General features: G+C 32.6%; 1 protein-coding gene across 1 annotated transcript in view; it reads left to right on the top strand.

The window, feature by feature from the left end:
* The window catches only part of LOC130450988 (uncharacterized), a 118142-nt gene that overhangs the window by 47820 nt on the left and 42966 nt on the right, over nucleotides 1-27356 (top strand). The window contains exons 4-6 of the mRNA XM_056789765.1: nucleotides 9009-9288; nucleotides 12466-12684; nucleotides 16114-16436. Of these exons, the coding sequence (XP_056645743.1) occupies nucleotides 9009-9288; nucleotides 12466-12684; nucleotides 16114-16436 (822 nt within the window). The remainder of the gene's footprint in view (nucleotides 1-9008; nucleotides 9289-12465; nucleotides 12685-16113; nucleotides 16437-27356) is intronic.

Genomic DNA, 27356 nt, shown 5'->3' on the forward strand with positions numbered 1-27356 from the left:
TTTTATTGTTGGAAAATATTTGACTACACTGCCATTTTTTCAAGCCTAGGAACAGAAAACAATCCAAGGGGAATAAATCTGGTGAATAAGGAGCATGAGATAGCAATTCAAACTTGAATCATTAATTTTGGCCATTGCATAACGGATTGTGTAAGCTGGTGTATTGTCTTGATGAAACAACACTATCTTCTTAGCCGAATGTGGCCTTAATTTCTCCGCTCAAACGTTGAAATAAAATGCTAAATACTCGCCATTGATAGTTTTTCTTTTTTCAAAATAGTCAATGAAAATTATTCCACGCGCATCCCAAAAAACCTACGCCATGAACTTGTCTGCACAAGGAACGGTCTTTGCCTTCTTTGGAACCGGCTCACCCTTTTCAGTCCATTGTTTTGATTCTTCTTTTGCTTCGGGTGTAAAGTGATGGACCAACGTTTCATCCATTGTTATGAAACGGCGTAAAAATTCAGCTTCATTTCTGTGAAACATATACTCGATGAAAATTTCTTCACGACGCTTTTATAGTTTCATTGGAGAACAAATGCGGCACCCATCTTACGCACAGCTTTCTTATGTCCAAATTTTTAGTTAATATGCGATGTACAAAACTTCCTGAAATGCCTACTGTCTGCTAGCTCGATAACTTTCAGTTAACTACCATCCAGTACCGTTTTTACCATCTGTAGATCATGCCTTGTACTTCTAGCTTCAACAAAGTATATTTCAAAGCTTTTTAAAAAAATTTATTGCCAAAACTTTATGAATATCTTCTAAATTATAAAGCTATTGAAAATTGTTGATAACATAATTTTTCTATAGCGATCTTGAAGTATGAAGTATTTTTGTTAGATGAATAATTAGTTGTCCAGAATTACAAAACAAGTGGTACAAATTTCTTTTCATCTCTATTCACCGGTAGATCTTGAGAACCGGAGTCAGTTCAAAGAAGAAATTATGGATTGGCATTGCAAGTTGGTACCCTAGGTATACAAATTCATGTTGACTTATGTAATTAATAAAACATAGAGTCGATTTTCATCTGACAAATTTCCTACGTCTTAACTTAAGCATGATTCTTTGAAAAGTAGAATTGCGTTAATTAACGACGCAGTACGTTTTTTATAATAAACAGAATGGATTGTGATAAATATGAAATTCGTTTATTGTTAAGATATTGGAAAAGTTTAAAGGAAATCAAGAAAAATATGCGGAATTGAAGGGGAAGATAAAAGCGAGCGGCACAGCGCTCATAAAGTCTACGTGTATGGGATATTGATGTTACAAAGGAAGCAGTTGGACACTAACCAAATAACCAGCACTTGCCGATTATAGCCATTTGAAATTATCAGGTGAATCAAAGAACTTGGTGGTATTGAAGTCCTACGACATCCAGAATCTAGTCCTGACCTTACAGCGTCACATTACTATTTACCCAGATTAATGGCGAAAATCTGATGGGGGAAAAATTGAATTCAAAGGAGATGTTGAAAATGCAGTGCGACAGTTTTTGCATTCAAGCCCAAATAATGTTTTTACCAAGGTTTCGAAGAGCTTGCTGAACATTGGGTTAAAAACATTGAATACGATGGGCTATACTTCTAGTATTAATGATTTATTTTCGTACTGTTATTTATTAAACAAAATGAGCATTGTAAACGAACACTATTAGAGAGACATCGTCTACAAAAAGAGAAATCTAAAAAGTCCATGTCTCATTCTCATGAAATTACGCTTGCTAGGTTTTAATGCTATAATCCAGGATTTCATGTTATGGAATCGTCCAGATATAAAAGCTAAGAAGCAAAAACAATAAATTTGAAAAAAACGGTTAATTGAGATTTATGAGAGATGCACAATGCTGAAAATACATGCAGAACAACAAAACAAAGAGAATTGAGAAAGTATTTGTCAAGACAAGCACTTTAGATGTTCGGAACGCATCACACCCTTCAGAGTCATTTATCGCCAAGTCGTCTGATTTGCAGAAAAAACAATGGTCTAGGTCTGAGCGACTGCAAAAGTAGATGACGTGGATAATATGAAAAAAAAAAAAGTAGAATGCTATTTATATTACGATGCTTAATTTGCAGAGACTTCGTGGAAAATGTTTGTGAAAAGTTTCCATTGTGTATGTGTCTTGTAGTTATCCCTAAATCAAACTATATTTTTTTAAGTGAAGAGAAATTGTCGCTGGGCGATTTAAATTATATATTGTAAATTGAAAAATGTTAGAATATAATCGTGATTAATTAGAGTGCCTTTATACAGTATTAAGTTCTTACCACTACATGATGGCTGTCTGTAACAAAACTTCCATATGTAAATTAAACAAATCCCTAACGTTAAATTTCATTTAATATTTTGTGACCAGTTTAAACCAATTTAAAAATAACGAAGCTAAGTGAAAAGAACAAGAGAAAAGTGAGTAGACTGTTGAACTTCATTGGCGCATGCTTTTGATCAAAAAATATCGCGTCTTGCATTGCACTGTACGTTGTATTGCATCAAGTTAAGCGGCCTCAATGTCAAGCGTCTATGCAATATTTCGCTCTTGCAAGTAATTGCCAGCAATATCTTACTCATTGTATTGCATCATGTGAAGCGGCCTTAACTAATAACTGACATACGCAACTGGCTAATTCACTATTAAAACTAAAAATATGCCAATATACTGAAAGCAACAGAGAAAATTTAGGAATTTCATAATGCAGCAGCAAAGGAATGTTGTCCATGCAGGCATCGAATCAGGATTTATTATAGAGGCATACATTCATTGGAAATCAAATCTAGACTACCATAAAGATTTTAATTATGGGAATTCTGGAATACTTTTTTGATATAAACTTTTATAATTAACAATTTGATCAAGCTTTTCTAATTTATAAAACATTGGTGGTGCAAGGTGTCGAAATTAAGGCAGATTAATGGACCCGAAGCTTTATAACACTTTTCTACCGTGACTAGAATAGCCTTTTTTAGTGCTGGCATTTCTGTTTTTGATGCTGATGAAAATCGAATGAAATTTACATTTCAAAATCAACAAAATTTCCACTCTTTTGTTGGTGATCGATATTGCTTAAAAAGAGCGATTCAATGGTTGCACTCCTACTGAAATTAGAACCCAGTATAATATGGTAACGCAAAACCTAAACTATCCACTAATACCTATTAGTCACTAAACTATGCACTAACTTATAACTAAACACTTATATAATTCATTTAAATTCACCGTTTGGTTTACTTTTTACTATTTCTATTTGTTCACCAATTATTGACTAACTTGGCTGCTAAGCTATCGCGTGTTTATATACAACGGCTTTCGAGATATTTCGGATCTTAAATGAAAACAAACAAAAAGGCCGTTTTCAGAAATTGTCTCTATAAAAAAATCACAACACGATGTAAATATCATATATAAAAACTATACAAAGGATGTAGCATTAGAGCTAAAGCATTATAGGAATTGTACCCGACGCGTCCACAAAACTTTAGATTCTATCCATATAATCGAACAGGACTGTCTATGTCGGTGGAGTTTGTGGCATAGTTTTATTTCATAAACTAACTCAAATAAGCCTTAAACTTCGTTATACAAATATTCGATGATAAAATCAGTGCTTCACATCAAAGAAAATATTTCTTATTTTTTTTTCTTTTCGTATTTTTTTAGGGAAAGAGAAATTTTTTCTAGCGAATCCAATAAAGTATCTTTTTTTTTTCAAGAAATGTATTAACGAACTATATTTAGGAGGTAATGAACTAATTCTATCAAATGAATTGAGAACTAGTTCTAATCAAGCAAGCTCTATATTTTATTGTAACTTAATCTAATAGTTAATAACGATCAGTTTTTTCACTCCAACAAAAATAGATGAAGCTGAAGATGAAGGATTAAATGTCAGTAGTGAAAAAAATTATTTTCCAGAGCTATTCAGGAAGTGTTGATCTGTTACTGAAGAGTACTAAATAGAGCAAAGTTAGGATAATCGAATTATAATTTTCATGTTTTCAATCTAACAACTTTAAGGCTTATTGGGAAATAGTAGTTCTTGATACGCCGGGTTCATATTGAATTGAATCTTTGAAGAGTTGAGCTATCAGAATAGCGACGAGAAATAATTTTATCAAGTGAGATGAGAAAAATAATTGGAAAGTATTGAAAACTTCTAACTATTTAAAAATGTTTTGAGTCGTTGTGGTTATAGTAACGTTTTGGTTTAAATATTTTGTTCATTAAAATTTCAGAGCGGCTAATGAAACTTTTTGAAATAAGCTTTTCAAGCCAAATCAGTTCCAGTTAGTTTAAAACATACCAAACTATCTACAACAAGAGTTAAATTATATTATTACGTCAGAAAAGACGTGATGAAAGCTTTTTGTACTCTATTATTGTGAAGTTTTAGACGCTTTCAACCACAACAGACAAATACGTAGCGTGACTACCTCGCGATTTTCTCAGGCATAAAATATATTATAAATCATTATCATCGTCATATTCATTGTAAACAGTATAATTGGATTACAAAATTCTAATGATTGAAATTGGATTAAGATCAAGAATATCATTTCTCATTAAGATGTTATTAAAAGCAATAAATTTAGATATACACAATAGATTGTTTCTTCATTGTATACTACAGCCAATAACAAATGTTTTTGATGTCGCTAAATCTAAATAACCTATTCGATAATATGGTTTTCTACTCATTTGTAACTAATTACTGACGCCAATAAACTAATCCCCGTTGAGTCACTATCAATGTTATCCACTGGAACATAACAGACAGCGCTACATTCGTTAGTAACGTTAGTAACTAGGAGCGCCCCCTATTATTATATTCAATAATAACATAATAATAAATGAGTAGCTCGTTGTGTAGAAGGCCTACGAGCGCCTAGCCCAGTCGGTAGAGGTTTTTCTTTGAAACTGAGAGAAAAAAAAGCTGAATTTGTGCATACCCCCAAAAATTTTTTAAATTAGATTTTATAAAACAACCATTCCAAATGAGTGGCTAATTCTGCATGAGAAATGAAGTCTTCAAATTATTTTTAAGAAACACGATTTTTTTATTTTTCACGTGAAACTGCGCGAGTTCGATTATTTGGAATTTTATTCGTCTTTTTCGCAAGTAGCTCATGCGTATTTACTGAAATACTGTCCAAATCCTTTATTTTCTCAGCGCCTTATACCACTTAGGAGTTTCTACCCCCGCGTGGTTAACTTTCAGCATTGATTCTTTGTTAAGCCGGTACTACACGATGCGTCCAACGTTTGCGCCAATATTCACCTTCCAACGTTGGATGAACATAAGCTGGATCCTGATGAACAGCATAAGATACATATAAATTCTTTTTAAATCTAGGAGTAACTGACATTTTGGTTGGTTTTTTATGCAAAACACGTAGCATTCACGCACAAAATTGACCTTTACCCAATAAAGATTGTAGTATGTCGCAAAAGGTGATTTTCTTAAATGTCCACCGTAATAACCCGACATGTGTCTTTAAGACTATATCCTAACTAGTCGCTGGAATCATAGTGAGGAATATTTATCAATGAGGAATATTACAAAACGTTTCAGCAGGTTTTAAATATTTTACGACTAGTTTTATTGAAGTACAAAAACATTTAGAACTGTAACCACTTCTCTTCTGTGTTTTCTGTAGTTCTTAAATTGCTTATTATATATATTCAATTGATATGAACTAAGGAAGGAAGATGTCAAAAACAAAACAAAGTTCATCATATTTCGAAAAAGATCTATCAAAAATGTATACAGCCCCGTCATGCGGACTATTGAAAATATAAATTAATAAAAATCATGCAAGATTTGTTTAAAATAATTGATATTTTTTATATTTAAAACTGTATACGGTGATATTTCCGTTTATAATCTAAAAAATTGTTTTGATTTATGACTCCTATGACATTCAGTTGAAATATGTATTAATAGCATAACTAGAAATAACATCACTAAAATGGTCAACTTCCGTTTTCAATTGTTGTAAATCGTTTTAGAGGATTCACTTTTTCAACCGATACTGCATGAAAAATGTTTGCCGAATTCGTTATTTTATGTTCTATTTGACATGTGAAATGGAAACTAGAAGTAAATATCAATGATCAACTCTGCAGTTAGTTAATTGTGTCCAAATGAGAAAAAAAACGATAAAAATTGAGCAACAATACATTGGATGACTCAAAATAATAAAGCAGTAGAAATGATAAATATTTTCCGGTTATTATCGGTTACAACTCTAAAAAAAATCATAAAGATTGAATTAATGAACATTTTCAGGTTAAATAATAGTTGTATTATTAGTAACTAGTCCAGCGAATAAAGGTAGAAATATGGTATCACCTCAGAATTCCATCAAGACGCATGGATTTGCGGGAAATTTTGAAATTCATGAATAAGTCAAATAATATTGATTTTTTGAGAAAACTCTTAGGAATAATTTGTAGTTAGAATGTTTTATTCTATCAATTTCTACGCCAGTTTCAGCAAAAACAATTACTACCTCCTAGTTCGGGTGGTATCCACTCCCAGAGTAAAAGCATATATTGGCAAAGGGTAGACTGTGCTTAATTAGTTATTCACTATCTACTGTTAAAATTTCAAAACAAATCGATGCGTCTTGATGAAAGTATGTGGTTATAACCGTTATTCACTGGACTAAACGACTGGTCGACTGGTCGTTTAGTCCAGTCGGTAGAGGTTTTTCTTTGAAAGCTTTACCGTCTGCTCTTACATTTACAGTGACATGGTATTTCATCCTATAGTCACAATGCAATATATCAAAGCCGTCAATGATGGACTTCAAGAAGTCACGAAGAATACGAAAAAAAAAATTAGCTTTGTGCCTGTACTAATATATAATAATACAGTTTGAAAATATGCGGCACCTTTTAGATGGAAGAACGTACAGCCTCTACTAGTAGCAGATATGTGTTCATTCAAAAATTATCACAATTTCAATGGGAGAGTTAACGAAATTTTTCTTTATTAGTAGAACAGTGGGATGTGACGCAAATTTGATCGGTAAGGTCCGATTTTCAAAAGGAATCTTAACCCGAAAATGTTTTTTTTCCTCCATTTCACATTAAACTTGACTAATTAATAATTTTTGAAGGCTAAAAATGAAGAGGAAGAAGGATTTGAATACCTATGTCAAGTGACGTAACCTAACCTAACCAAGTTAAACGATGGTACTATTATTGGCAAATAAACTAGAGCATTGAGCTGAGCTATAGTAAATACAAAAGAAAGATTACCATGAAAAATTTAGAGCTTGGAACTCATTCGAAAGTGGGGTGAGGGGATTTTCGGGCCATAGTAAGGATGAAAAAGTCTTCAGACTTCGTTTTTCTTCGCTAGACAATAACGTAGTTATTAAAACAATTGTCAGACAGGGTTTTTGCATTAGTAGCAGTAAATAGTGTGTTCATTCTTTCACCAGAAAATCCAGCTTACGATAAATGTGGTTGTAAACTGAGCTCAAATTCTTGTTACAAATTTCTATAACAATTTTTAAAAGAAATTTCATCCCCGGGTGTTGAAAGCAATGTATATAATAGAAAACATTAGGTGAGTGCTCCGCATATGAATTTTTAAATGTAGTTTCAAAGGGAGACATATATTTAAACACAAAAGATCTAAAGATAAAAATTGCAAAGACAGGAAGATGCATGTTACCTTAATGGAGATATTCATAAAAATTGTAATATATATGATTTAATAAGACATCGACTGCTTCTTTTGTAAAGTAAAATGAAAAATTGAAGATAAATGAGTGTCAATTAAACTAGTCAGTTCTAATGTTCGTAATGATGAAAATCTCTATTTTATTACGTCATAGATCTTGTTGATTACGAATTATTAACAAAGATAAGTAAATGGAAATATATGATATTGTCTAGTATCCACTAAGTTAAAAATGTTCTCCCAACCATATAACAGACTTCATGTTTTCTATGACCAGAAAGTTTGGATCTGATTTTAAATAAATATTAAGTTGTATTCACGAGAAAAAACTAAGGATATTGATAAATTCGATCCAGTAATTGATAAAACTAATAGATTTCTTCATTTGTGTGATATTTTCTTTGTACTATTTCATTTCATTATCCGTGCTCCATGTTGCAATTAATTAATTAATTAGTGTAGATTATTTATCACAATAACTTGACCCGTTCATTAATCTTTATCGCATACGTTTACATTTTATTGTTAAAGCTTTTTAAATCCTATTGTGACTGGAAATTAGAATTGATCCAGAGACCAATAAACAACTAAACAACAACCAATCGTCTAGAGAAGCATTCAAGAAACACAGCCTCGATCAGGCTACCAATGAGGACAGTAACTTTTCACGATGCAAAAAATCCCGGACCCATCTGCCTGGGGCTGGAAACACGCCGATTCATGTGGTAGTTCTGGAGGGGAACCAGTTTGGACAACGTGTCCAACTATTCAAAACAAAACAAAGTTTCCTTGTACTGACTGTGCGCGTATGTGAGGTTACGATCCGGAAGACGACTAATTCTTGAACCGAAAACCACCCATGGTAATTTTTATCTGACTGGCGTTGTATTGTTAGATTTTGTTCAGTAAAACAGTTCGCTAAATAAAAGGTTGCTATTGAAGTTAGTCTTTTTTTCTTCTGCAGACCACTTTTAACAAAATAACACTGTTTCTCTTTAAATCTAGAAGTGAAGAAAATGTCGATTTTTTGTATAAAAAGATATTTTTAGGAGATAATCTCAACACAACCACATAAAAATTCAGTTCACGTATAACTCGAAAACGGATAGACGCATCAGGTCGCGGCAGCCTTCAGATTGTGTCTTAAGGTTCCAGAAACTCATATACCAAGTGGCATCTAATAATCTTTAAGTGGGAGATTAAACCCTTTAACCTCCAACTAAAAAGTGTTTTATAAAATATAAATATTGAAGTTGAGTAGTTATAATAGAGCTGGGACATTGTTGATGTTTTTTCTTTCAGTTGACATTTGACAGCTTCACCTTGGGCCGATTCGTGTCTTTCACAGCGGACGGATGTCCGGATGGTGCCTTACAAATATCGGAATCAAATAGACCCCAAGTGGGAGGTTCTTGGTGCGGAACATCTTGGGGTCCCGCCATCTATTACAGCGAAACCAAAAGTGTTACGGTATCCGTCAATCTATACCGGCTTTCTAAAGTAGAAAATGGATACAATTTCGATTATAGAATGGAGTATAAATTTCTGAAGAGAAAGTCGGCTATCGTACGATATGGAGGACGTAAGTATACCACATTTAAATTTTTCCTTGGGAAAGAAAGCCAACCAATGTTTATTTTGGTTTTTAAATAAGAGTACAAAAAGAAAACCTTAATATTTGAAGTATAGCCCATCGATCACATGGTTTTAAACCAACTTTCAGCAAGCTCTTTGAGACCTTAGTTAGGTTAGATCTTTAATCTTAGAAGCGACAAATTATTGCATTGCATTAGTACGCGTAACTGTAGCAGTATGTGGTTTACTGCTTTCCTTGTAACCTCAACATCCCACGTAGGTAGATTACCTGAGCGCGAACGATCTTCAAATGTGAAATTGAAAAGTAAAGAAGTTAAAAGGAAGTAAAGAAATTTTATTGCGTAAGAATTTTCATACATGATAACCGACACTAATTATGAGACACCCTCTGTATATTCAGAAATTTAAAAGCCGCAACAAATATAAAATACATGCCAAATTGGACAATAAGATCTGAAATGATAATCCGGTCAATTTAGACATTGGAAATTACATGAAAATCAGTAAAATTGTTCAAGATACAATTTAACATAGAATTTGAAAGTTCCCCATTATTTCCGTGTGTGGAAAAAATTGTATTCAAGGTCAAAGGTCAAAAAAATGCGTTTTTCGCAATTTCCAGCAAAACGGTGAGTTTCATGATAAAAATACTTTTGATAAAAATTGTAGATCATAAAATTATCTACAAAAAACATATTCATACATTTTTTCCTACAAGCCACTGTTTCTGAGATATAATGATTCAAAAAGTTGTAAAAGTTGTCGTATTTAATGGTTTCACCAATATATTTTCAGCAGTAAACTTTTCTTACAACATTGAAATGAACCGTAATATTTGTAAGAAATTTCTGTTGACTGGTTGAAATTGTCATAAGTTTATCAAATAAATGATCAATTAACGAAGATGTTGCTAAAGTTCGACGAGTTTTTTGTAGATAATTTTTGATTAAGGTATTCTTATGATAAAACTTACCGTTTTGCTGATAATCGCGAAAAACTCATTTTTTTGACCTTTGACCTTGAATAAATTTTTTCCATACATGGAAATGATGAAGAACATCCAAATTTTATTGTATTTTATATTGAAAAATTTAACTGATTTTCAGCTTGAGAGGAATTTATGTAGCTCTTATTTTTTGGTCTAATTTGACCGGACTATGAGAAGAGGAGTAGGCCTAAAACGGACAAAGAATTTAGGAACATGGATAGTACGGAACCTCTAGTAAATATAGAGTTCGGGAAATCAAAAGTCTTGATATATATATATATATATATATATATATATATATATATATATATATATATATATATATATATATATATATATATATATATTAATCTAGAAAGTTGAATACCTTATTTCCATCAATAATTTGGGTATTTCCACAGCTTTCACTCTTTTCTTTTTTATTTATGTATATAATTTTGTGAGAGATAGAAAATTACTATCTTGTAATTCACTCCACTTTATAGCTTTGTTTCTCGTAGATTTATTCAGAATGGTGCCTTGTTATGAATGTTGATGCTTTTGTTCCCCATTTTATTCGGAAGCGAAGCCACATGTATTTCACGCTTTCTGTTTAACCTATGTTCCAAACATTATAAATGATGCCCATCCATTACAGATAACCTCACACTCCTCGATTAATCTATAGAAAAAGATCGATATTGCTCTGATTTTATTGGTTCAATCAATTCCTTGCGTTAGATATTGAAAAATAAAGTAAATGGATTTTTAAAACAGCACGCTGCACCTACAAGTTTTCAACTAGTACTCCTAATACATTCAAGCAGTGATAAGTTTCAAATCGTTTCTTCTTATAGCTGCCACTATAGCCGCTTGAGTGATATTTTTTGTCGTGAAACATACGTCTTCAACAACGCATCAAAATCAAGTTTCATGCAAAAAAGTATCGAAGAGATTTTCGAAATATTTGTCTGTTTAACGTAGTGAGAGCAAGCGTATCTGAAGATTGTACGATGGCGATACTCTTTTGGTAGAACTGCAGCTAGTGCTTGCTCCCTAGCATCAATGCGGTAAGACAATTTGCTGAAGGTTTAACACAGATCCATGACGATATTAAGGAGGCAAGTCTATCGCTACAGCAAATTTGGTTGACCAAGTTAACAAAGTGATCCGAAGGTTTACGATTATCGAGATTTCTATACAATTTTAAGGAATTCCACAATTTTGAACACCGTTGGGTCTTATAAATATTAAGCAAGAACCATAAAATGACGTGTCTCACACGGATATATATTATATTATATAATATATGGCGTAAAGATTGTGAATCTACACTTTGATCTATTGATCTTTTATGTGATCCAGATTGATTATCAATCAGTCTCACAGAATAAACTATTTAAGAGACCGTTGTAACTAGACGAGCGAATTGAGTCCTGTATATAAATCCAGACTTTAAAGCAATGAATGCACATGCAGTTCAGAAACGAATTTCAAAGTTTGACCTAGATGAGAACAATGATTACGATGTTCTGGATCCTTCTTGGAGAAATCTACGACCCTACATAGCAATAGCAAAATAATCAAAAAGACGTGCTCTCATTTGGTTGGTGGTTTGGCCTATGACAATATCAATTCCACAAAAGAACTTTTGCAAAAGTTCAAGTGGGAAATCTAGGTTGACCCGCTTCACTACCAACGAAAAGTTTCAAGAGGTTCTAAGTGTCTACTTGAGTTGTCTTTTACTATTTCATATACCTCAACTTCCATAGAGATTTGAAGGAAAAATAAGTATGATAATAAAATCATAAAGGAAATCAATCCTCGTAATATTATTCTGGGTATTTTTTTACCACCCCTCATTTATTTCAACGACAAGCTTCAGAATGTTTATTTGGAAGTTTTCACCTCATTCCGCACTTTCGCAAAGAATTTTCAGTTCTTAAATAATTGTCGAGATGGTAACAGCAAGATATTTTTTGGTGTTTAGATTGGGACCGTGATTTTTTCTATTTTTGTTAACAATGAATGGTTATATTTCTGGAAAATATATCTATTATGGAAAACACACTAATTAATTGAAAATACAAATTTATACATAATAATAATAATAACATTGTATCATTTTACTCGCAAATTAATTGAAAAATATCATAATGCAAATATCATTTTAATATGAAGCCATCGTATTTCTAGGTCAACCTCCTTCAATATTCAATATTACCGAACCTAGTACTGCAACGGATCCAGAGCCGGAATACTATTTAGGTGATTTAATATCGGGAACATATTGCTCTCGAATTTTCAGCGACTGTGATAGGAAACACTGCCGTCTTCAGTCTCCCAACTTTCCGGGAATATACCCCCGTAATTTGACTTGCTACTACGCCGTCAGACAGCACGAGATACCACCAGGTGAGTATTTATTACATTAATGTTAAAACAATGTATTTTATATATATATATTTTTTTTTTGATTCGTAACGCGGAATAAAATAAAGAATCAATTTTGAGTTTTTATCGTATCCAATTTACAGATTTTATCTTTGTGATTTAACAAACTTATTAAAGATCCATAGTAATACGATAACATCATATTTTTGTAACATTATCTGTGTTTAGATCACCAGTATAGCTTGTTATAAAAAAGGGTAATTTGGAATTTCCAAAAGAAGGTAATTTGTTCGAGGAAACAGTCGAAAGATGGAAAATGTAAATGAAATTGCACCTGTATTACGTATTTTTGAATACGAGGGCCCCTCTTCCAGTGATAAAGTCACGAAATTGTTTATGTATACGTGTGCAAGCGTGTGTATATGTGTGTATTTGTAAATGAGTGTGTGTGTTCACGATGACTCTGCTTGATAACGTAGTACGAATCGAACTAGTCACTATGAACACCGAAAATCTTGCTGCTGCTGTTGTGATTGTGCTGTTGCTTCGTCTTCTGCAAGAACGCTGTGGTTGGTTATCGACAGACCGCTGTTCTGGATTTTGAGCTGCTACTGGTAGCTGATGATGAAAGTTTTTCTCTTCGTTCAATCACTTAGCAAAATCCGTCATAAGGCATGCACCAATTTTCATTCGATAGATGTTGGTCATAGGAGGTCTCCAAGCCGACAAACCCAGCGGACATTATCAAGAGCTACTCTGGCATTTCCTTCTTCTATATATATACCTGGTAGCACGTTCTAGGAAAAACCAACATACATCCTTCTATTTTCCACACTGTTTCCTGTTAATTATTTACACGAATCCAAGCAAGATGTTGGATCGAACTATTAAGGACACTCTTTCTCGGGTCAAGGACCAGATCTATATTGTTATGTTGTGTATACACTAACTTTAAGTAGTCATCAAACTTTGATTATTGTGCTACCTCTTCATCATCCTTGACCCTAAGACTAGGGCCAATAACACTGTTCACGCATTACGGAAGAAAACTCGTAAAAAATTATATATGTAAATATTCTAGCTTTTTTTTATTTAGAATATTTAGAATATTTTCGATTTTCAGGTTGATTAATTATACAATAAATTTGTCTCAATTTTTGAACCATAATTCATTTTGCAAAAAGCATCAAAAAGGTGATGAATAACATTTAGATAAAAAAGGAATAGTTGAATTGTTGAAACTGTTACTGATTTTTTCCTGATCCCTTGTCTATCTCAATTACCTAATCACTTCTACTTCTACACTTCTATAGCTTTTTCTTGTTTCGCTTCATATCTTCAATCTAGCCTTTCTTCTTTTATTGTTGTTATTGCGTACTTAAATATCGTCAGAGTGCGTGACTATATTCTAAATTTTAATTCACACCAAATATAATAAAAATTTTGTGTAGTATCTTTGTTAAATTAACTTCATACTTAAACAGCGAAATTAAGAGCATAAAAAACATTGTCAGTTTTTACTGCGAGATTCGAGAACGTCTTTTTCTGTACGTCAAGGATACAAAATATCGTTCCATCCACCTGCTTCCCCTTATAAGACAACAACGTTCCTAACTTTCATTTTGGAAGTTGAGAGTTTCGAAGTTTGTGGCCCAGTTCGAAATAAGTAGATACACAAATTGGAGAATTTTTTCCTTTATTTCTCTTTTTCTTCGTTCGGTGTGCCTGCTTGTTGTTATAAAGATTCAACGAAGTTATCTGAATCGAAATAGGGGGTGGAAAAGAGAAATAAAAATGATTTTTCTTTGGTTTTCGACGACATTAATAATGCACAATGGTGAACCGAACTAGGGATTATAAATAAAATCAGCTAGGTGACGTTGAAAAGTTTTGAGTGGAGCCAAAATTGGGTTTGAATAATAGCAAACTTGATATGACTTTACTAATATTAGGAAGATATATAGAGTTTGATTAAATCAGGTGATAACTACAAAACTTTTTCAATGTCAAAATGTCATGTACAGTATCTAGATGAATTGATCGTCATTATACTGCAAATAAGTCACATCTGTGCAACTTTGTGAAACTTTGGAATTAGTAACGAGTTTGTGAATGTATTAGAATGAAAAAATGATATAGAGTGGTTGAACTAAGTCAAAGAGGACTTTGATACTTCAACTACTAGAGATTTCCACAAAAGCATGCAATATGTTGAAATTGTCTGAATTGTCTGAATCACCCCATTCTGAAGATGTCAGCACTTATAAACATAAGTCAGTAAATATATATGCGCATATCTTGAAATATTTTCACTGGAATTTCGGCCACTTTGGAAGCTTAGTTTCGTATAAGTGAGTGGTTGTGATGATTTTTTTAAAAATGAAAAAAATTGAGTTTAAGGTTTCATTAAATATTTGCCTTGAAAGGCAAAATCAGTGGACTATTTGTATAAACTCAAAACAAGACTATATTGGAAAATAAAAACATATTTGGATAAAAAAACGTGACATATCTTTGATAGGTCAGAAACTTCTCAGAAAATCATTGTAAAAAACGATGAGTAAAGGACTACATCAAATTACTCGACAGACAGATTTCGACAGTAGGATTGAATTTTGTAAAACAATTATTGTCTATAACTTAATTTGTGCGGTTTGATAAGAGATGGCGTAACTTGTATAATATTACATCGTTCCAATATTCCGAACCTGCGTTGGAAAGCTATTGTCATTGTACGTCTTTTCAGTATATGCGTTAACAAAAATAAGTTCTTCTTCATTACTTCAATATGAAGAAAAATGTTGCCGTAAGTCATCGTATTTTGTTGGAAGTTTATGGTGAACATGCTCTAGTTGAGCGAACATGCCAAAAGTGATTTGCACGATTTAAAAGTGGCGATATTGGTTTGGAAGACGGTGAACGTCCTGGGCAACCAAAAAAATTTGAAGATGAAGAACTGGCAGCATTACTCAATGAAGATTGTTACCAAACACAAGGAGAGCTCGCAGTATCTTTGGGTATCACTCAAGCAGCCATTTCAAAACGTTTAAAAGCAGCTGGATATATTGAAAAGCAAGAAAATTGGGTTTCACATTAACTCAAGCCGAGAGACGTTGAAAGGCGGTTTTGCATGTCCAAAATGCTGCTGGAACGCCACACAAGGAAGCCATTTTTACATCGGATTGTTACTGGTGATGAAAAATAGATCGATTACGACAACCAACCAATTCAACGGCAAAGCCGAATATCCATGGCGTGAAGGTAATGATCTCTATTTGGTGGGATCAGAAGGGTGTGCTGTATTATTAGCTGCTAAATCCGGGTGAAACCATCAATGGAGAACGCTACCAAACACAATTAATCCGTTCACATTACATTTTACTACATTATATTTACATCACTATTACTATATGAATATTTTATAGTACCATCATAATCTATTCGTTGCAGGAAAACACGCCTTAATCACCGTTCGTCAACCAAAAGGTCAGCTCGTATCCATACGTAGCCAATCAGCTTTATTTGGTACGGCAACACCAAGCGAAATTAAAGTATGGGACGCCTGTAACGACGTTCAAGATTACGTTACAATTTATGACGGTTACACTACGAGAGATCCTGTGATTTTGAAGTTTTGTGGAGGTGGCGAAGAAGTACCGCCAGCTGTGTCCAGTGGACATGAACTGCTTGTGGAGTTTTCGTCTTCTCCTTATGGTACTTTCTTGCATCCTACTCCCGTTCAAGCGTTGCATGGATTCCAACTAGAAGTTGAGGTAAATTAAGATTTTTTTAAGAAAATATTTTTCAATCAACATAGTTCATAGTTTGTTTATACTTATGATATATAAATCTTAATAAATTGAACAGCAAAAACGTGATATGATTATATAACTATTTAATCTAAGATCCGAATCTAAATCGACCTTCACCGAGTAAAAAAATTAAAATAAAAACATTACAATAAAACCAAATTTTCTTAAAAATGAAACTTGCATTCTAAACAATAATGTTTGTATAGCGTGTATGTCTGCTTCTGGATGTAATTGTTGCTCACATTCTCCTGGGGATGCTTTCGATTAGGTGCTGTATCACTTCTTGAGGTATATTCTCCCATTCCTCTAATGGCACTTGCTCAAGCGCATTTAAATTTTGAGGCGGTGGATTTGGACGACGACAGCGGCGTTTTAAAATGTCCCAGACATGCTCGATAGGATTCTGGACTTCTTTGTTACCAATCCATGGTATGAATTCCCACTTCGTTTAGGTAATTCAGAACATCCGCCGCAACGTGTAATCTAGCATATCAAACCGAAACAAATGGCCCAAACGGAGCGACGTGATTTTCAAAAATGTCAGTTATGTATCTTGTTGCGTTATGGGCGGGTTTAGGAAGAGACACTAATTCTGTACGGGCATCAAAACAAATTCCTCCTTAAAACATGATAGACCTTCCTTGGAACGGCTCCCTGGGAATAATACAAGATTGCGCAAATCTTCATCCTCGCCGTTTCGAATTTGATTACGTCGATGTGGACTTCTTAGACTGATTCTTGTCGCATCAGTGAATAAAACTTGGCGCCAATTTTCCAAATTCCAATCTAAATGTTGCCTTGCAAATCTTAGTCTAGCAACACGATACTGCCTGGTTAGCAAAGGTACCTTCTGCTGTGTAGACCAGCATTCTGAAGGTGTCGTGTTGTTTGGTTGTGTGGTATACGCCAAACAGATTTGCCACTTCACGATAACTTTGTTATGTTATGTTTTGGTTGTAGCCCCAATTCATTTGCACACCATAAAGGCTTTCGTGGCTTTAGTGGTTGTATCCCTTTCGTGTTTGCTCTAGAGGATTTTATTATCTAGTGCGAGTCCCAGATATTTTCCCTCTGCTTTCATCTCAATGACTTACCCGTCTAGTTTGATGGATTGAGGTTTTTTTCTAGTGAAGGTCCCACCGATCAACAACACCTTGTGTAGTTGAGTCCTCTTTGAATTATGTCACAATAACTGCTTCATAACTGCCAAAGTTCAAAATCGTAGATCATATGGTTCTCGATAAATATATTGATAGGGATAATTGATAGGAAGCGTTCCTTCTTTACTCAATAGAAAAGAGCTGACAATCAAAAAAGCAACGTTACTTTTAATGATCCAGAACATCTCAAGCAAATTTAGATAGGTAAAAAATTATTATGAAAAAACGATCATCTTCAGCAAGGAACACATGTACTTAAAATAAAATGCTGTGTGGTTTTAAAAGGATGCAAAGATAAGATTGGATAGAAAAGAATACTCCAAACGTCTCAGAGAATCTCATGAAAAGTTTTTTTTCTGGGATGGAAAACAAACGTTGTTTGGAAAGTATTAAATAAAAATTAATTTGACAAATTTTTTGGAATAAAATGTATTATAAACGATCAAAATTGTTTCCAAACTTCAATTTACAAGTGAACTTGATGCCCGTTCTCTGTATTTCATGCTAAATTTCATTATTCATACCCCTAAGTGGAAAATAAAAAAAATCTCTTGGAACTTTATCAACATAATTACTTCTATTACGTTAACCTCACCCATTAAATCCAGTGCAATTACTGCAGCATCATTCTATGTATAAACCAAGAATATTCTCTTGGGAAAACGAGCATTTGAACTTTCTGAAACTTTGATCGGGAGTGTGACGTAGTTAAGAGCGAACAAATTATGAGTAAAAGCTTTTAAAATTTATGTTAAACGCCAGCTTATTCGACAAGATAAATATTTTGCCTTCGAGTTGGTAACTCTCACGAAAGTCCGAGTTCATATTTTTCTTTGCAGATTCAATGTTCTTTATTAATTTTCAATAACTTAATATAGAAAAACTCCTAAAGAGTTTAATTCCAATATAAAATTGAATAATAATTTGAGAATTATATACGATAATTTTATGGCTTTTGTTATATTGTGTGAAATGTTGTAAAAAATTGTCAAATTTAAAATTTGTGTTCTTTATCAATTGCAGCACAATAAAATGTTAATAATTTATAAAAGTAACTAACCAGAAAATAGAGTTTTATTATTTTAACCAAGGAAATGTTCGAAATGTTGTCTATTGATTATTAACAATATCTTAAACGCCTGGGGTGAATTTAATCTATTTGTTATTCGTGCTTTAAGCTTCCCAACATTTGCCGATTTGGTTTTAAAAACTGTTCAAGTATCACCAAGCAGGTAGGTAATAATGAGACCCCTCCTTCCTATCCATCTGCAGTATCCAGATATATATATATATATATATATATATATATATATATATATATATATATATATATATATATATATAACGAACCGAATGTTATATGCTTTAACTTCCGATTGACTATCCTACTGACTGCGCCACTTAACTTTTAATTTACTGGAACCGTGTTTTTAAAAACTAACTTTATTTCTAACATAAATTCTACCAACAACTTCAATTACAAGACTGATATTTTTTATTACAAACGTGAATTAAATAATCTTTTGGTAAACACAAGCTAAGCAATTCTACAATAAAATAAGTTCTTAATCAGCACAATATACTGTCCACCTAAGGGCAATGGCGTAGGTGACACCTCCCCCTTTAGAAGGAAGCTTCTCCTGGAAGCTGGATCCCATCTTCTGTTGCCTGCGGGTGATTCTTACTTGTCCTTCCTGAATGTTTCCTCTTATACAAAATCCACAAGAAGGCCAATATCAATGCTATATAAAGAAGAATAGTCCAAATACTGGGAATGTGAAAATTAGTGTTATCCGTGAATATTGGCGTTACCAGTTGATTTGGAATATCCTTTAATTTTAATTTTTTTAAATCAATCCTCATTGGAGAAACGTGTAATTGATTTAATTTCAAATTTAATTCATTTATTACAAAAGGTTGTCCAAACGTTTTTTGTTGAAATATTAACTCTTGGTTCCTAAATATAATTTTACATGCTGAATTTTCTATTAAATAAATGCCTTTAAGAGTTCTCACTTCAGTTTCTTGCTTACATTTTATGATTAATTTTTCTTCTACGGGAAATATTGCCAAAAATTGATTTATCTCCGGAATAATTTCAATGTGATTCTTAATTATTTCAATTTTTGTATATTGACAATATGTAGAATTTCCTGCTAGCAATATGTTCTCTTCGCATCCATAATTATTATTGTCTTGCAAATGGTTAGGACATTGAAATATATTGCCGCGAGTACAAATGTCATTTAGAGGTTTAATGACATTATTTGATTTAAGTAAAAATTTTGAATTAGGTATTAATGTTACGTATTCTGATTCAATTTCTGTAGGTATAGGTAACATATAAAAAAGATTAAATAAAATATCATAGTTAATGGGTATCCGCTTTATTTCACAGAAATAGAGCCGAATTTTCGCGCTATTGATGAAACGTTGGTCCATCACATCCACACACATCCAAACGCGAAAAAAACGTAAAATCAAAACGATGTATTGAAAAGGGAGAACCGACTCCCAAGAAGGCAAAAACTGTTCCTTCTGCAGACAAGGTCATGGCGTCGGTTTTTTGGGATAATTTTTATTCACTATCTTGAAAAAGGAAAAACTGTCAACAACAAGTATTATGTGAAAATCAAGCAAAAACGGCCGCATTTGGCAATGCTCCAGCTTACACATCCGTTATTGTAATGTAATGACCAAAATGATTGAATTCAAGTTTGGATTGTTCCCTCATAAACCCTATTCTATAGATTTAGCTCCCTCGGATTATTTTCTGTTCCCAGATTTGGAAAAATGTCTCGCCGGTCAAAGATTTTTCAACAAAGAAGATGTGATGCAGGCAGTTAATATCTGCTTTGAAGAGTTTGACGATTCTTATTCTAAAAGGGATATCGAACATCACTGGGAAAAGTGTATGAAGCTGAAAGCTGAAAAATAAATATATTTTTTCCAAAATTTTAGTGTTTTCTTTGTTGGGCTAGGTACTCCTGAGACCATCCTCGTGAGTTTATATCCCTATATCAAACTTGAAAAATCATCGTTTAACTAGACATTATTTTCAATTTTTATATTGCTTCACAAAACAAACACAAATATTTGTAACAAGGACTGGCAAGGAAAGATGGAAATTTTTTGTCCTTAACAATATTAATATGTTACAATGAACTGTCAAACACCACTTTGTGAAACTTGAACTGTTTTAAATAAAATGTTAACATTAGAGGTAAAAGTTAATCGATTAATACGATTATTGTTTTGTTCAGTGAAAAACACCCAAATACTGCACAGAAAAAAGTATTGCTTGGCGTTTGATTAACAGATTTCTGATAATATGAAGTATTCATCATAAGATTAAAAACAATAGCTTGTGATGAAACTGATGCATTATCCGTAATTTGTTGAGAAAACTGCAGTCATATTTGGACACCTTGTATTATATATAAGTAATCCCGTTTAAAAATATTACACACAAATAACTCAAAATTGAGCGGAAATTTCAAAAATTCCCTGCCTTACGATTTATATCGTGATAAAATCAGATTAATTTCTCTGAACAGTTTTTCATATAATTTTTCTCTGAGTAAAAAGTTTTCTTAATCTCTCTAAAGCAGAATATTTTCAGTCGTTATAACTTCCTAAGAGCAGGAAGATTTATAAATACTTTACAGAAGTAGTCTAACGATACTTTTAAGATTGATACTAAACATTTTCCCAAATCGTCTTTCCTTCAGTCTTCGGAGGAAAAAGTTTTGACTTCATGTTTTAGTTGTTCGTGGCGCTTGGTGAAATCAGTAGCGTACTTCATATTTAGTGCAAGTTATGTGGATATTAAATTTGATAATTACTACAACAATAGGTTGAACTAGCTAACACAGAATGCTGGAAATCGTTGTGGTATGTTAGGGTAAAAGAGACAAACATACTTCTTACAAGGTTTCGACTCAATTAAATCAAAAAAATTACTGCTATATTATATACACGTATAACTCAATTAAATTAAAAGTGGAAACTGTTTTTATAAAACTAGCTTTCGTTTGAATGTACTAAATAAAATGAAATTCATTTTCCTGATTTATATAATATGAAAATATTTTAGGAGATTTACCTATGTAGGTTGGTTGGTTTAATGATTGTCTTTCTTTTTGTTAAATATATGTTTTTGATTATAAATTATTCGCAATGATTTTATGCGGTTTTCTAAAACATATTTTGGAAAAATTAGTTTTTTGATAGCTATCGTCTGTATTACACTATATATGAATAAGTAGAAAAACGTCTAGAAACCAAACATGATTCACAATTCTAAAAAGAATAGAAAATAAAATTTTTGGTATTGGCTGATGGTGTTGGAAAAAGTATATTGTGAAAATGTAGATACTTGAATGTAAAGGAAAGTTGCTCATATAGAAACTAATACTTTTTAATAAATATAGAGGGTGTCCAGAATAAGGAATGTCGATTTCCATTGTTCATTTTGTATATTAACTAATTATACAAAAAGGAAGCCTTAATATTCGAAGTATAACCAATGGTTTTCTATAGTTTAAACATAACGCTTAGCAAGCCTCTTTGACATCTTGTTAAAACCATTCTTGGGCTAAGATGCAAATAGTTTACGCATAACATTTTCGACATCTCTTTTTAGTCCCGCAGCTGGATACAAAAAACAGGGTCGATAAGGTGCGCGCCATTTCAGCTTGAAAACTGGCGGCACCAACTTAGTACATCACCAAACGCCACTTCTTAAGGTCAGCGCAGGTCGGCTATGAAAATGCCAGCCGGTTTTTCCAAACGAAAAAATTGGCTGAAAAACCTCATAACGGGCGCGCGTGAAACCTTTTGTAACGTGGGGCTTAAGCCTCAAATAAGAGCGACCTCCTTTTACGACGGTTTCTGGTAATTTTCCTTTGTCTAACCACTCATTTTTCATGTTTGTGTTGTTTATATAAATCCATTTTTTATCAGTGACAATAAGTCTAATAAAATCACCATCTTTTGGCAGGGTTAGAAGCTATGTATACACTTCTATTCCATCTTTCGCTTTCGGTTAATTCGTCTGTTACAGAGGCTCGCGCTCGCGTTCCGAAAGTAATGCCAACAAGAGCATTTGCGCGGGAGCGAACGTAAGAGCTTATTAAATCCAACTTAACTGTATATTCCTCTCCTATTTCACATATTTTCTTAGCCGCTACGACTGCTTTGAACTTCTGTTACGAATAATGTCTTAGCAATACCCATCATATTTAGTATACTCAATACTATTTACATATTATAAGAATTAAAGGCTAATGTTGATAATTTATGACATGTGTAAATTGAGGCATAGCAATTTTCACATATGAAAACCGACATTACTTATAAAACACCCTCTACAATAACCTTTCATGAATGCAGCTTTAAGGTCTTTAGCTTAACAACTTCCTTGTTTTGCTTCTAGTTAGCTCAGTTTTTTCTCCAGCTTCCTGCAATCTTAATTGGTTGTTATTATGATCTCCTATTATGATCAATAATTTTTATTGATAATATTTCACTTTCTTTTCGTTATTACTTTTTACTTTCGCAATTATCTTGTTGAAATGCAGCAAATTGGAATAGATAGGTACCTAATATCATAAATTTTTGAAGGTTTCCATTGATTCACAATGTATATAACGAGACATCAGAGTTTTTTCAGCTCTATGAATTACATTGAAATGTTTCTCAACCTAATATTATTTCATCTACCTCTAATAATCAAATTTCCATAGAATATGATATTAAACACTTCTATTTAACGGAAACTGTTATCTAATATCCAGTTCCAAGTAGTGAGCTAGTAACATTCAAATGGTAATTGGAAATTACAAAATGGGAATATTAGATTCTAAGCCATTAAGTCCGCTATATAATCACCAAACTTACAGTTCAATTTATATTCGTAGAAAGATTTTGTAAGCAAATAGAGAACAGATGCTGGATAAAGTAATTTCTTGTTGTGTTTAGTTATTCCAACCAATTCAGTGTATTCAATTTTAATAGTTTTTCTGGGAAACCAGAACCATGTTGAAATATACATTTAGAAATCCTTCTATTCAGATACATTAGTTAGAGTTCATTCTACATCAACTCAACGGAAATTCTTTCCTTTAAAAATGGTCAGTGTTAATCTGATTTCGACAATTCTTGAAAAACTTTAGGCGACTATTTTGTATTCCTAACCATTTTAGAATGGAAAGTTGGATACTAAACATCACAAATTTGTGGAAAGGTTAAGGGAAAGTTTTTACAATTACAGAGGATGGATCCTTCAAACATATATCGAAATACCACTAATTGAGACCAAAGTATGTAGTCAAAATATATATTTTTATTTTGGTTGTCATATATAACTACAGTAAACAAAATGAAAAACTGTATTAATACACAGAAAGAAATAATTGAAGATAATCTAAAAACAAAAAAAGTTGATAACACAATGAAGAGGTTCTGCGGATTCGGAGCCGTGATACAACCAACGTGATGAACCGTCCCAGATTTCCCGGGACAGTACCGATTTTCATTCGTTTCTCCCGTGTCCCAACACGGATTGTCCCAAATTTGAAAGAATTGGTGGAGAAAGCCGGTATACAATGACAAGAGATTGTCAAATAAGTATCAACTAGATAATTGTCATTAATCTCGGCCCTTGACAAGATTCCCAAATTTTAACCTGATCTTGTATCGTATTTTCAATAAAAGGCGATTGTCCAAATGAGTTGAAACACCAAGATCAACAAGAAACATTTGATTATTCGAAACCACTCTATATCTTTATTTATTGGTAATATATGCGCCACAATAGAAAAATCAAATAGACTGTTTCAAAAAATTAAACAATCGCTACTGAACGCTTTACAACTATGAAACGTTCAAGATCAAACTTGCTAGGAAAGAAAAAAAATATTTAGTTCTGATCTGAGGATGGCTAAAAATCAAACAAATGTAGACGTGCAGTTACCGGTTTTCAAATTTTTTATGATAACATTTACTACTATTTAGATAAGGATTTTCACTTCAGCGACAATAACCCATTGAAGAAAATATCTTGTTTATCCATGACAAAAGATATCTCTTTTGAAGACCTTATACATGCTGCCATACATCCATAGATCGTCTATTCGATAATTATTCTAATATAAAACCAGTTTTTTCTGAAGTTATCAAGCGTTCAACTTAGTGATGGGGTCAGCGCTAAAAACCATTGAGTCCTGCAGACTGAGTATTCTTCCTTCTAACGGTTATGTCGACATGGAATTTTTTTACATTTTTCATAACATTAAATTTAGAAATGATTTTTTATCTAATTCTAAACAAGATAAGGGCTTGATAAATGCTGCACGTAGCCAAAAAAAATATCAATCGAAAAAGTAGTGACTGATGAACAATGAAGAACATACTGCATCTTATTTCCAATTTTATTTTTGGTTAGTTATCTTATTTATTGATTTAGTGAGCCGGATTTATATCGTCAGGATTTGGCAAAACATGAACGTAGCCTACGTGTTATGGATACACGTTCAAAGATTTGAGGTGTATTTCTTAATATGTCACAAGCTATTTGAAAACGATTCTTCAAATCGTTGATATCAACTATAGGTGTCGTATATAATATACCCCCACCCCTGTATAATATAACAGGAATATTGAAAAAACACTCGTAGTAATTCCTTTGTGTGTACATGAAAATTGTAGAATTTCAAATTCTAGCATTACTGAAACTTTAGACAAAAAATCCCCTTTTAAGGGCAATATCTCAAAAACGAGTGAGATGAATTTTGTCGCATTAATTCAGAATCACCCTGTACGTAACGCTACATTATTCAATTATTTTGATGGAATAGAATATTGAAATGCATCGTCAGTCTGATATTTCATATTTATTAACAGAGAAGCTTTTGATTTTAAATAGATATGGATATGTTTTTCATTGATTTCTGCTTTGGAAATGGGAAGTAGCGTGAAAAAGATGGAACATATTCGTGATAACGAGTTTATTCCTGAAAGAATGAACTTAAGAAGCTCAGAAAGTAACTTTAGATTTATTACATTCTAAGTTGAAACACGACTTCGAAAAATTGTTCGATGATTGGATAAAAAAAGAAAACATATTTCTATGATATAATTGAAACAAAAAAAAAATATTTATGTTGTAACAGAAGTTGACATTACTCAGAAATACTCCATAATAAAGTTTTGAAGAGTAGCAAATGTCACGGTTGGGTGGTTAGGTTACATCGCATAAAGCTATGTTAAGAGTTTTTCTTAAAAAAAAAAATTTAATCGGCGGAATAGTTTAAAAAACGAGCCAAGCTACATACAGTCATGGTTGAAGTAAGTGACCAGATAATTTCTCAAATCATACAAATATTTGTAGAAGTAGATCATAGTTCATCATTTCTATGAATTTCACTGCTAACGATACTTATATTGATAGAAGAAATATTATTCGTTTTATTGCTGTTTCTTTGATATAAACTATGATGGTTGTTAAAAAGTTGGGGTACCACATTTGCTCATTTTGGACCAAATTCGCATTCGAATAAACATTTCCTAGGCCCTATTAATGCAATTCAACATCTCATTTTTTGCGTTAGTCTATTGCTCTATATTAAATCTGGATCGATCCATCTCCACTCCTGAAATTGAAAAAAGTCAAAAAAGTAGATTAGGAAGTGCCAATCTGCTCCAAACCTAACCAATGTAGTTCTATTAGCTGGAAATGATGACGACGGTTTTTTGAAATTAACTATCTTCAAAAAGGTGGAATAATAGCCGGAGGGTATTATGCATCTTTGCTTGATAAGTTAAAGGGAGAAATTGTAAACAGCAACTGAATTTGGAAAGTGCTTTTTCATCAAGACAACGCATCTTTTAACGCTTCAGTCAGCCATGGCCAAATTTCAGTAATTGCATTTAGGATTGGTTGACCACCCACCAGATCTGACCCCCGGTAACTTTGTTCTAATCTCAAAATCTCACTTGAAAGGGAGAGATTTTCATTAGACGAGAATTTTAGTGCTTCGCTGAAGTATACATTTAAAAGGAGATTATTTTTAAAAATAAAAATGATTATTGCAAAAAATGTCTTATTCTTTTGTTAGGTTAGAAATTTTTTAGATAATCCTCGTATTCGAAAACCTTCGTATTCTCTTCAAATCCTAGTTGTTTTCATAAGTAAAATTAAAACTGTTATCCACTTTCTTTCGTCGTTAAAAATATCTGTATAGTATAACTAAATCTTTGTCTATGCTGTTGAAATTTCATTTTCTATTTAGTGAATCAATCGAGGCTGTTAACGTTCTGGAAATAAAGTCCGTGCTCTAAGAAAGTTATTAACCACGTTTTCAGGTAGACGAAAATCCCTTCAAGGTTGTAAGGGAGAATAGTTAGACTAAAACTTCCTTTAAATGGACAAAGTTACGAAACTTTTGCTATTAATTTTGACTCTCCTATTTTGTATGAACACTTTTGGTATCAAAGAATTATAGGTAACTGTAATAATAAATATACCTTCTAAAGACTAATGGAAAATAGGGAGAAAGATTTTGGAAACCTAGTTCACACCTCTTATTTCATCATATAATATACTTTCAATCAATAAAAAAGTATTTTCCAAATAATTTCTATTCATCCGGAAAAGGCGCTCAAAATTACCATCCTAATAATTTTTTGTGGGATATTGATTCCGTATAGAAATACGCAG

The sequence above is a fragment of the Diorhabda sublineata genome, chromosome 1 (assembly GCF_026230105.1).
Source record: "Diorhabda sublineata isolate icDioSubl1.1 chromosome 1, icDioSubl1.1, whole genome shotgun sequence".
Classification (NCBI taxonomy): domain Eukaryota; kingdom Metazoa; phylum Arthropoda; class Insecta; order Coleoptera; family Chrysomelidae; genus Diorhabda; species Diorhabda sublineata.